Below are 12,813 nucleotides of genomic sequence, written 5' to 3' on the forward strand. Positions count from 1 at the left end.
TAAGGTTTATTCATTTTTCAGAGACAGAGAGAGAGCATGAGGGAGGGAAGGGCAGCGAGAGAGGGAGACACAGAATGTGAAGCAGGCTCCAGGCTCTGAGCTGTCAGCACAGAGCCCAACAAGGGGCTCAAACTCACAGACCCTGAGATCATGACTTGAGCTGAAGTCAGATAGCTAACTGACTCAGCCACCCAGGCACCCCTAAAGTTTTATTTATTTTTTAAAGTAATCTCTACACCCCTTGTGGGTCTTGAACTCACCACCCACAGATTAAGAGTCGCATGCTCCTCCAACTGAGCCAGCCCCAAGCCAGTTATTTTTCTAACACAGTTGCTTAATTTTATTTTTCTGTTCTCTCCCTGTCTCTATGGAGGTAGTTTTAATCATGCGCAACATAAACAGATGCAGGCTTAATTTATCCAGGCATTGTGTTAAGAGGAAAGGGATAGTCCTGCCCTACTCTTTGATGACCAAACTGGATGTAGAATATTAATTCCAGCCTGTTCATTATCAGAATGGGCTGCTGTGGCTGGACGGTTTCCAACAAAGATATCAGAAGGCCTTTAAAAGCTAGTGTTGTGTGAGGGATCCGTGAAGCCAGGAAGGGGTTAGTCCCCTAGGACTCTGAGATCCTCCGGACCCATTTGTCTTTTGTTGCTGTTGTTTCTTCCCCTCTCCTGGTTAATAGCACTAGGCGCATTGCTGGCGCCGCTTTGGGCTGTCCCCAGACTCAAGGTGCGAGGGTGGGAGAAGGTGGTCATTTCCAACTCAAGACTTCTTCCAGGCTCCTGGGTGGCAGACTGCTCCAGAGCTAATCTCGTTTTCAGTGACAGCGACAACTATTTCTACGGCTGGTTTCCTGGATCCGCCTCCCCACCCCCTCTCGGGGTCCTTTGCCCCAAAGGACTTTGCCTTTCCTTTCCCAGTTGGATACCTGGCACCCTCCACAACCGGACATGCCCGCAGAAGCCCGCGGGCGGGAGCCGCTCCATCTGACTCTTCCACCTGGAACACATCCAGCAGGAGGCAGTGCCCGAGGTGGCGACGCGACAGTGAAGCCTGCACCGGGAGCTGCCCGCCGGGCTGCCCAGGTGCCTCGCTTTCGGGACAGAGCGGGCAAGTGCCAAGCTGGGGCCGCGGGAGCCGAGCCGGGAACTGCGTTTGCCCGGGCCGAGGCGGAAGCCGGAGCATTTGGGGGACGGGACCGCGGGAACCCGGAAACGCCCGGGCCGCACCAGCTGGCGGCGGCGAAGGCGGCAGGAGCCGGCAAGCTCTGCGCGTCGGGGGTCGCGGGGGACCCAGCGGGGCTCCGGGCGGGGCTGAGCCGCCGCCCGGGGTGCGCGCAGCCGGCCGAGCTGCGCGGGAGGTGAGCGTGGCGCGCTCCTGGAGGGCGGCGGGCGCAGGGCAGCCGGCTGCTGCGGCGGCCGGCCGGGGCGCGAGAGGCTGCTGGCGGGGGGCTGGGGGGCGGGGGCCCGGAGGAGCTCCGGGAGGAGGAGGAGGGGGAAAAGGTGTGCGGGGGCGCTGATGGAAAGTCCGAGTGAAGGGGACCGTGTCGAACTCAGCAAGGGTGGGAGCGGGTGAAGTGACGCGTTTGTACCTCCGAGGGAAGACGTGCGGAATGTGCTGGGTGGAGGAGGGAAAAGGGCCCGAGGAAAGGGGTGTGTCAAGCGACTGAAAACGTCGCTGTGAGCCTCAGAGCCCGGGGCGTGCGGGGCCAGGTGGCCGGTGGGCCCGGTTGGCGGTCATTCCTTCAGTAAACGAACCTTGGGCTCCTGCTCCGAGTGTAGCCTCGTGGTAGTCGCTGATCCACCAGACCAGGACCCTGCGCTCAAGAAGCTGCAGGGACTTAAGGAAATGGAAGTGCTGTCCTTGGTAAGGGTAGTACATAGGCAAGGGCTGTCCGAAGCTGGGTGAGATTAATATCAGAACAGGTTGTGTGTGTGTGTGCGCGCGTGTATGTTGGGGGAGGGTTCTGAGTGTCGAGGAAGGTAAGATGTTAACATTTATTTAAACCAACTAAACACCTCTCGGGAATGCTGGTTCACATGAGTTAAAGAATGATATTAGATGTAATGGGCCAAAAAAATAATAATAAATGTAATGGGCCTTGCTTAGCAAACCACTTACACTTCATTACTTTATAGTGGAAAAGACTGAATCTTTTATTATGGCCTATTACATGCAGTATTTGAAAGTGGAATCAGAGTTTTTGGTTTTCCGTCAGCATTCAGCTTGGATAGTTAAAGATGAAATGTGGTAGTTTCTCACTTGGTGCTCTTATTTTCATTGGTAAAACTCGGGTTGTTTCCTTTAAGGTAATGACTTTTTAAGTTTACATTTCTGGTCTTAACATTTCCTCCCAAGTATAGATTCTACTTTTTTCAGCATTTCAATTTGCTTCTCCCCTATTTCATTCCCACTCCCTGTGTGCGAAATGTGGTGCTTCTGCCCTCTTACTTGCACTATAGCAGTGACTTCCAAACTGAACTTGCTTCCCTCAATCTGCTCCTCTTCCAGTCACTCCCTTCCATACTGCTTCTTAAAGATAGGGAGCTTATGCAGTCCCTGGTTACTTCCCTCAGAAATATTCCGTGACCCTCTATTGGCTCCCAAACAAATGTAAGATGATTTAGGGTGGCATTCAAAGCCTTCAGTTGGAGCTGTTCATAGCTCCACTCAGATCGATATATCCTTTTCATTTTTTAAAATTACTGTATCCCACACAATTCTATTTTTTAGCAAAACCACAGTACTTGCTTGGAAATGTTATTTCTGAACATGGTCTATGCCTACCTGCCTTGGTCTTTGCTTGTATCCTTTATTTTACAAGGAAGGTCTTCCTTACCATCTTTGTAGAAATTCTACTTATTCTTTAATGCCACCTTCTTTTAAAAAATATTTCTTATTAAGATATAATTGACATGTTACATTATATTAATTTCAGGTGTACAACATAAGGATTTGATGTTTGTATATATTGCAAAATGATCACCACAATAAGTCTAGTTAAAGTTCATCACCACACGTAATTACACATTTTTTTCTTCTGATAAGAACTTTTAAGATCTACTCTCTTAGCAACTTTCAAATATATAATACAGTATTATTAACTGTAGTCACCATGCTGTACAATATCCCCAGGACTTATTTTATTTATAACTGGAAGTTGACACCTCCTTTAAAAAAAATTTTTTTTAATGTCTATTTATTTTCTAGAAAGAGATAGAGAGCAAGCAGGGGAGGGATCAGAGAGAGAGGGAGACACAGAATCAGAAGCAGGCTCCAGGCTCTGAGCTGTCAGCACAGAGCCCCACGTAGGGCTTGAACCCACAAAGGGCAAGACCGTGACCTGAGCTGAAGTTGGATGCTTAACCAACTGAGCCACCCAGGTGCCCCTATACCTCCTTCTTATAAAGCTTTTTGAAGTCTACTATTAGTCCAAAGTATTCTTTTTCTTTCTTTCTTTCTTTCTTCTTTTTTTTAGGTTTAATTTTGAGAGAGAGAACAAGGGTGGGGTAAGGGCAGAGAAAGAAGGGGACAGAGGATCTGAAGCAAGCTGTGAGCTAACAGCAGCCAGCCCAGTGCAGGGCTTGAACTCAGGAACCATGAGATCATGACCTGAGCAGAAGCTGGATGCTCAACCAACTGAACCACCCAGGTGCCCCCAAAATATTCTTTTTCTCTCGTGTGCTGAGCTTTGTAATTTTATAATACTTGTTAAATTTGTACTTTACTGTGATTATTTGAGGAATTTATTTATACTATCTCAAAGATTTATTACTAGGGTCAAACATGGAACAGAAAAGCAATTTCAGGGATACCAGGGTAGCTCAGTCAGTTAAGCATCTGGTTCTCGATTTCAGCTTGGGTCATGATCTCCATGTTCATGGGTTTGAGCACCACATCAGGCTCTCTACACCCCCCCCCCCCCCGCCTCCCACCCCTCCCTTGCGCACAGGCTGTTTCTCTCAAAATATATACTTAAAAAAAAAACTTAAAAAAAAGAAGCAATTTCAAATATAATATTATTAATAAAAATCTGAAATAAGGTTATACCAAAACACAAGAATTAATCCTTGTCTCTAGGATTACTTGTATCACAATTTGTATCAAGTTGTTCAGCTTCAGCTTACAGGGCTTTAGCAAAAGGGCAGTTTTTGTTCTTAGTGATTCCAAGTTGGAAGAGTGGGAGAAAATTGAAAATGTTAGTTTGGAGAGTCAGCCAGATATTGAAGGAAACTAGAAGAATTCAGGGTCCAGTCCAGTTTATAGGTAGGTAACAATACCTCAAAGACATTGAACAGGACTAGTATCTGATATCCACAATACTGTGCTACCGAAATACAATTTCTTTTTCTCTACAGTATCTCTGTTTCTGCAAAAATAAACACAGTAAGACTATTTGTTTGCAAAATAGTCTGGTTTCATGAAGCTTGGTCTGATTAGTTATGTAAGAATAGGGATTAACCATCTAGGCTCTTTTAAAGTCTGCTTTGCTGGAACTTTTCAGAAGGAGTCTCAGAGTGGACTTTTAAAAGCTTCTCAAGGCTGGGAAGCCAAGCCAAGGACTCGCCATTAGACTTTGCCAGCAGTACCTTTAGAATTGGGTGAATTCCTATCTTCTGTCTTCTAGAGGTTTCCAAGAGATCTTGAGGTTCTTGGGCCTGCTAGGAATTGACCTTCCTTACTCCCCTGGTGAGTTTAAGAACCCTGAAAGCAAGATACCAAATGGCTTTATTGTTTGTTTTTTGAAGGGACTTTATTGGCTCTATAAAGTCAATCTTAGTTCCTTAAAGCTGTCTGGTCATATCTAATATTACACCCATCCTTCTCAAATGTGACATTCCAGTCAAAACTTGGGCAGTATAGCCTGTGTTTCCAATTGTGTCTTGTTACTGGAGAACAGATTCTTATTCAACTTATGCAAATAACTATGTTGTCATAAATTAAAAATACTATGAGTTTCTGAATTCTGGAGGAACTAGGTAAGAAGAAAAAGATAAATGTTTCAATTCTGTTTACAAAGGTACGCTGTAAATTATAGAAAGCTTGAGAGAAAAGGTTTCCTTAACTCTTTTATACAAAATGTTAAAGAACCAGTAATGTTTCAAACAAAAACTCATAAAAATTATAATCATCCTCATCTATTTATTCCATCCCATTTAATTAATTCTTGTTTTGCTTGATCTTGGATTAGTAGTTTATGAATCTATCAGTTTTTTTCCATGGAGTTCTGGAAATTCTTCCCCAGTCCAATGGTATGATCTTAAAGTTATCAGAAACCTGTATTCTAGAGTACTTGTGAGAATCCTTTCCATGAATCTTTGAGAACAAGCATTTTTGGATTGTAGCAGCTTGTAAAAGCTTTCATGAAAGCATCAGTGTAAAAAAAAGAACTATCTGTAACTGACAAGTCTTAAAATGGCCATTGTTAAAGATCTGAGGAGAGTTCATTTTAATATAGTTGACAAGGATATTTGGTTATTTCTGTGACACATATTTTAAGATGATAACTGAAATTATGACTGATAGCATTATACCAGGATAAATCAGATCTGTAAGGAACTTCATACAATTTCTGGAACCATATTAATAACATTTATCCATACAGATATAACCTAAGAAGGTTAAATATCACTTCTTATTTGGCAATATTTTCTTTTATATATATATATATATATATATTTAAGTTTTTTTTTAATTAATTTATTTTGATAGCATAAACTGGGGCGGGGGGGGGGGTGGTCTGAGAGAAGGAGAGACAGAATCCCAAGCAGCCTCTGGGCCATCAGTGCACAGCCCAATGCAGGGCTTGAACTCACAAACTGTGAGATCATCATGATTTGGAAGCTTAACCAACTAAGCCACCCAGGCATCCCTGACAATGTTTTCTATATAATTTAACATATCAAATACACCTCATTAGTTTGACATCTTTCTTTTTATAAGGAGAGAGAATATATCTTTTGAGATGTTTCAGGGACCCTCTGGAACAAATCAAAGTTCTAGCTCAAAAAGACTTCATTTAGAACTTGATTTTTGGGAATTTTGCCAAACATATTAAGTTAAAGAAAAAAATTTTTAACGTTTATTTATTTTTGAGAGAGACAGAGTGCAAGCAGGGGGGTGGGGGGGGCAGAGAGAGACAGAATCTGAAGTAGGCTCCAGGCTCTGAGCTGTCAGCACAGAGCTGGATGCGGGGCTTGAACTCATGGACCATGAGATCATGACCTGAGCCAAAGTCGGACGCTTAACTGACTGAGGAACCCAGGCACCCCCAAACATATTAAGTTTTAAAATACATGATTAAATGGGATCATAGGTCCTATGAAACAATACTTCGTTATCTATTTAACCAAAGTGACAAACACATTGAAGGCAAATACTGAAAGTTGCATAGTTATATATATTTATATATAATAAATATAAATGAACTCTTTTAATAGAAAAGACTCTGTTTTCTTAAGTAATCAAAGACCGGATAAAGACAATGGGAAGTACAGGAAGTTATTTTGATAAAACATAGGATCTTTGTTTTCTAGGCAGATTACTTAAAAGGTAAAGGAAAACTTTTCACAATCTTATCAAGAGCAGACCCATAGTCCAAGAAAGCTTTGCTCTTTTAGAAGAGACAAGACTCAATTCTAGTTTTGCATCAATGTACTTTAGATATTAAGGCTCGTTTTTTATAACCTTATAATTAACGCACTCAATTTTAGCCATCATGACCATTTGAAATAGGTATCTCCTCTACTCTCTTCCCAGCTTTCTATATCCGTTTAGTTTTTGTCTTTTATTCTGCTCTTTCTCATTCTAGAACAATGAATTATTCTATGTTAGGGCAAAATTACTCTTTTTTTTCCTTTAGCAAAAACATATCTCCATATCATATTTTTTTCGTACCAAAACACGTCTTACTTTCCTTGTATATACTAAGTCCCCTCACCTTCTTCCTAGTATTTTAATTACATATATTAATTAGAATTCTTAACCTTAATTCTAGTGAAAACTAGGAAGTAATTGTGAAGTGTTTGTCATACACCAACATTCTGTACATTGGCAAATTTATGAATACTTCATTTCCTCATTTCTAGAGCTATATGCTTCCTCATGGTATAATTTTTTCATTGTTTTTCAACGTGGTACAAAACATGTTTGCGAACAGACCCAAATACCCCTGGTTGCTTTTTAATAAGAAGCAAAAAGTAGGTTAACTTACATTCAGTTATTAATGTTTCACCATTTTGCCTTATGTGGGATGATATACATATTCAGTGAATATTCATCATTTCACTTGACTTAGCAAAACTCTAAGGCTGTAAGTTACCAAAGATATTTGGTAAACTTTCAAGCAGACATATTATAAAAAAAAAATTGTTGAAAAGTTCATTTATGAATTTTTATATTTTTTAACTTTTTTACATTAAACTTACAGTTATTTAATTTGGTTGTTTTAAATAAATATGTTTAAATTATTCATGAAAATTTCATGAGATGGCAACTAGCCATCTTATTAAATTACTTTTCCTGCTGACCAATTTTGTAACACAGAGATAACATATGCTTATTTGACTAGTAAACCCAGGTAGAAAAGCTGTATGTCATTTATATTTAATGCTGACAACTCTGGAGATATATCCATTTTTTGTTTGGCTGGTTTGGTTTTTTTTTTTTTTTTTTTTTTCTTTTTTGAACTAATTCAACAATATTCTTATTTGCCAAAGATTAACTGAGTCATGTGAACTTAAAATTTGAGTTAGTTTCTGTATTTCTCTGAGAGAATACTAAATTAATATAGCACTTCTTTTTCTTTAATTCAGTTAAATTGAGCTCTTTTACAAATTAATTTTGGCAAGACCATCCAAAGGTAGAAAAATGTCACACATCTAAAACATACAGAAAAACACAAATAGAGATCTTACAGCTTTTCTTTTAAATTCTTAAATTATTGTACCATGTGTCAGGTACAATAATACAAAAATCTCTAGTTTGTAAAAGAACAGTTGGATCCAAATTGTGTTTATGGCAGATGGAAGAAGATAAGGTTACCTGCTCAGATGGCTAAAGCTTTTTACAATATTTGTTGAGAAGACTTTGAAGATTATTCATTTGCCCAGTTTCCAAATAGCTCCATTTCCCTTTTCAGCATCAGGTAGTTGCTTCTGGGTAGTTTTCTCTGACTCCTGCTGCTTCAAGTTCAAGTGACAGTAGGCATCTGAGGGCTGAAGTGGGAAGGGAGAAGTCTTGCACGTGGACAGAGGGATGGAGGAAGTAGGGGCCTGAAGAATTCAGGGAACTGAATGGAAGATCTGAAGGTAGCGAAAAAAGGAAGGGGGAGTGGAAACCATGGGAAGGGAGAGAGGTCTTAGAGGAACAAGTTTGGGAAGATGTTAGGTTCCCCAAAGAAGCCAGTGAAGTTCCAGATTATCCTCAGTAAAATCATGCCACCAAGAGGGAGGTGGACAGAGTTGGCAGAGCATATGGTCCAGGGGTTCAAGAAGAGGTTTCAGTTGACTGTAAAGTTCCCATGGGAGGAACAGGATGAAATAGAACAAGAGCGGCCTTAAAAAACAAAAAACTCCCATCAGGCTCTGAATATCAGCTTCCAGTTAGACTAACTTTTGACCAGAGAGCTCCTTTAAAAAATCCCTTCAAGGGGTGCCTGGGTGGCTCAGTCGGTTAAGCGGCCGACTTCAGCTTGGGTCATGATCTCGTGGTCCGTGAGTTCGAGCCCCGCATCAGGCTCTGTGCTGACAGCTGAGAGCCTGGAGCCTGTTTCGGATTCTGTGTCTCCCTCTCTCTGACCCTCCCCTGTTCATGCTCTGTCTCTCCCTGTCTCAAAAATAAATAAAACGTTTCAAAAAAAATTTTAAAAAATAAAAATAAAAAATCCTTTCAAATATCTCATTATCTATCAGGTTTCAGCTGGGATAAACAGTAAATATTCCTGGCAGTATTGAACTCCTTTAAAAATATTTTTTTTCCTGGGATGCCTGGGTGGCTCAGTCAGCTGAGCATCCAACTTTGGCTCAGATCATGATTTCAGGGTTCATGGGTTTGAGCCCTGCATTGGGCTCCATGCTGACATCTGGGAGCCTGGAGCCTGCTTTGGATTCTGTGTCCTCTTTCTCTGTGCCCCTCTCCTGCTCATGCTCTGTCTCTCACTCTCTCTCAAAAATAAACATTAAAAATAATTAAAAATAAATAAAATTTTTTTCTTTTTTTTTAAACCAAGGGTATACCTATCAAGTGACTCAAAACCAAAACCAATACCATTTATAACTTAATGAAAGAGACATCCCCAAAGAAGGTAGAAAAGTTGCAGCCTTCCAGAACCACTCCCAAAGATAGCCAAAAGAAAGAGACAACACCTCATCCCACCTCATCCTACCTCCCCCACCACAGCTGGCAACAGTGAGTAGGATGCTAGTTTCCAATGGGATGTGACCCACATTTCTGTCCAGCTTCTATTCTATATTCTGTATTCTTATATTCTTATTCCATATTCTTCTGGCTCCTAACCTGATGGTTGAGCCACTTTCACACTCAAGAACCAATAACCAGCATGCCCCAGGCAAGCGGAAAGCCAAGCCAAATTCTCAGGGCACAAAATGAGGCAAATAGGAAAGTAATAGCTGTACCTTGGGAGACAAGGATCAGTAACCAATGGGTACCCCAAACCAAATTCCCAAGACTGTTAATTCAGAGAACTAATATTTACAAGTGTTTTTCTTCTGCTAATCTGAATTTGGAAAGGAAGGGACAGTGAAAATTTACCTTCCTCTCTGGACTGGGCATTACTGACAAATCAAGGAGAGCTGGTTTTGTAAGAGTTCTTACCGTTTCTGGCTTCTGCCAGTTCTTCCGGGGTCCATCTGTAAGCTCTAGAGTGAGCCGGGTGTCTCAGCAATCCCATCCTTTGCCACCAGGGGACATACAGGGGAGGAAAATAATTTTCCCTCTGATATTCTGAGTTCCTAGCTAAGACCCTTACAATAAAAGATTAACAAGAGAAAAACAGTTTATTAACATGTGTTCTCCATGTATACAAGGTATACATACACACTCAGGGAAAATTAGAAACTCATAGAAATAGCTTTAGCATTCAGGATTAAATACCATTTTAAGAGGGAAAAGAAAAGGGACATGTAGGTTTCATAGGGGAGAGTAAGTGATTTTTAGGAAAGATGAATGGGCCCTTAGAAGAACAGATTGGAGGTAAGATAGTTTGTGACAAGGTTTATCTGGGTGTGGTGTTAATTTCTAATCTGCTCTCCTATAGTGACTCAATCCTCCCTGGTTGATGAAACCCCTTTGGGGAGGGGATTTATGACAACTGAGTTCCTTTTAGAGGATTTGTTTTTAGGCAGATAAGGGAGGTTTGGGGAAAGCCTCCCCTGCTTTTGCTGTTAAAAATTGTTAAATGCCCAGGGGCACCTGGGTGGCTCAGTCAGTTAAGCATCTGACTCCTGATTTCTGCTCAGGTCATAATCTCACAGTTTCATGGATTTGAGCCCTGCATCAGGAACACTGTCAGTGCAGAGCCTGCTTGGGATTCTCTGTCTCTCTCTCTCCACCTCTCCCCAACTCTCAATCTCTGTCTCAAAAATAAATAAATGAACAAACATTAAAAAATCTTTTTTCTAAGTACCTACAACTGAAAACAGCCAATATGCTAAAGTGGCATATTTTTGGGGTGGCATGTTCTATTTCCTTTCATCCCCATTGTAAAGATGAGAATATTAAAGGTCAGACAGGTCAAATAATTGACCGTAGGGTCTACACACACTATTTACACTGTCTCAGTTATATTTGAAATGGTTATAATTTGTATCCTCAGATGTGCCTTTCACTCAGTAGGAACTCAATATGATGAATGCATGACTGGATAAACATTAGAACCAACTCAGTTGGTTAAAGCCCAATCTTATCATTCAGTAGCTGTGAAGTACAACTTTTGAACTTCTTCCTTCTGAAAGTTTTAGAGAAGGAACTTTCTATTTGATATTAATCTGTGGAATTTTTGTGCATGTTTAGGAAACTACAAAAAAATTAAGAGTAAATTCTTGATCTGTCTGGGTAACTGAAATCAAACCAACAATTACTAATGTCATTGAACATCTCCATTTGAATATTATCAAACCAGCAGTTAATATTTTTATTCATTTGTATGAATTTATTATTAAAGTTCAGATCAATGTGAATTGGTAGTGCAACATTAGATTTCGACCCTCTAAACAGCAAGCATATTCTAAGTATATTCAACTTGTCTCCTTTAATGAAAGAGTGTAGTGCTGTGGTTATATATTTTTAGTGGATTTTTAAGTGTCTTTTGCTATGTAGATTTGAGAGTGTTTGGTATACAATATGAGAGTTTTTACTTTATAAGCTTGAATGTTATCCGGCTTCTCTACCTAAACTGGCTACTTAGAATTCTTATTAGTGTATCATTTTTTAGATACCACTCAAAACCCAAAGAACCAGTTGCTGTCTGAAGATAAATGTTTTGATTGAAAAAGTATGCTGGATCAGGTAATATAGTAGAAATTAGAGCTTAAGATGAAGCAGAAACTCTTAGGTCACAACAGGTAAAATGCTAAAAAAAAAAAAAAAAATTTTAATAAGAGAGTGCCTACATACAACTTTATACCTGCTTTACCTACTTTTTCTGTAAAAGTTGGATGTGAAGTTTTTTCTAAACTCATGTATTCTTTAAAGCCAATTTTAAACATTTCTAGTAGTATTTTTTAACATGAGTAAATCTTATAAAGATATTCAATGAATATTCAAATAAAGCATTGTATTTTAACCATTTTATCTGATTGATACCTTGTAATCCTCATAACTGTGCCACATGTGGGGTACATACTGTTTTTCCTCCATATTATACATGAATGAGAGGAGGGACAGAGAGGTTAAATAGTTTGCTTTATTTATCAAGTGGTGGGGACAGAATGTGAAATTAGGCAATCTGAGTCCAGAGGCATACTCTAATTTACTATGCTGACTGTCCCTCTAAAACTTAGACTTCCTTAAACACTGAGCCTTCACTGTGAAGACCATGCAAAAGACTTACTGCAAAAACTCATAAGCCATGAATTGGTAGCTTTGAAAGAAGTCTTGCTTTGTATTTGAGCTCTGACATGTTATGCAAGGCATATAGGTATTAAGTAAATTATATACTTAATATCTCAGAACCTACAGAGTTTTAAATCTATAAAATGAGTGATTCCTCCTTTTACAGATTAAATGAGATTTATTTATTTATTTTAAATTATTTTGTTTTTAGTTTATTTTTTGAGAGAGCAGGGGAGGGGCAGGGGAGGGGCAGCCCAAACAGGCTGCACATAGCACAGAGCCCGATGCGGGACTCGAACCCACAAACCATGAGATCATAACCTGAGCCGAAATCAAGAGTGGGACGCTTAACCAACTGAGCCACCCAGGCGCCCCCAGATTAAATGAGATTTAAATGAGATGATGCCTGTAAAGCACCTAGTGCAATATCTGATGAGCTGTAGGGTGCTCAGTAAATGTTCTTTTATTAATTTAACATCTCTTGTGAAGTTACAATTATTAGAAAACATTTCATGAGAACCAGTTTCTGCATGGGTGCCTCTACCTTTTATGTATTATACAGAGAAACTTAATTCACAAGGATCATTCTAACCTTCTGAGAATTTACTTATTGTGGAGTTTACTTATTTTATAAATCCAATACAGAGTAAACGCCTAGTATGTGATAGGCACAGGTAAGGAAATGCAAGATATACAATGATAAATGAAACACAGAAGTGCATATATGTCAACAAA

The 12,813-nt window shown here is 40.0% G+C and overlaps 1 protein-coding gene across 3 annotated transcripts in view; it reads left to right on the forward strand.

Annotated features, from left to right (window-relative positions):
- Positions 1-1,242: 1,242 nt before the first annotated feature.
- The window catches only part of SLC35A3 (solute carrier family 35 member A3), a 52,465-nt gene continuing 40,894 nt past the window's right edge, over positions 1,243-12,813 (forward strand). Inside the window, exon 1 of one of the 3 annotated variants that reach the window (XM_042953027.1) lies at positions 1,243-1,366. Coding sequence is in view for 2 of the 3 variants with exons in the window: in XM_042953022.1 (XP_042808956.1) it covers positions 1,855-1,872 (18 nt within the window). In the remaining variant the exon portion in view is untranslated. Of the gene's footprint in view, positions 1,367-1,738; positions 1,873-11,458; positions 11,533-12,813 lie in introns of those variants that run through there. The other 2 variants (XM_042953022.1, XM_042953024.1) reach the window with 2 other exon arrangements.

This window comes from Panthera leo, chromosome C1 (genome assembly GCF_018350215.1).
Source record: "Panthera leo isolate Ple1 chromosome C1, P.leo_Ple1_pat1.1, whole genome shotgun sequence".
Classification (NCBI taxonomy): Eukaryota; Metazoa; Chordata; class Mammalia; order Carnivora; family Felidae; genus Panthera; species Panthera leo.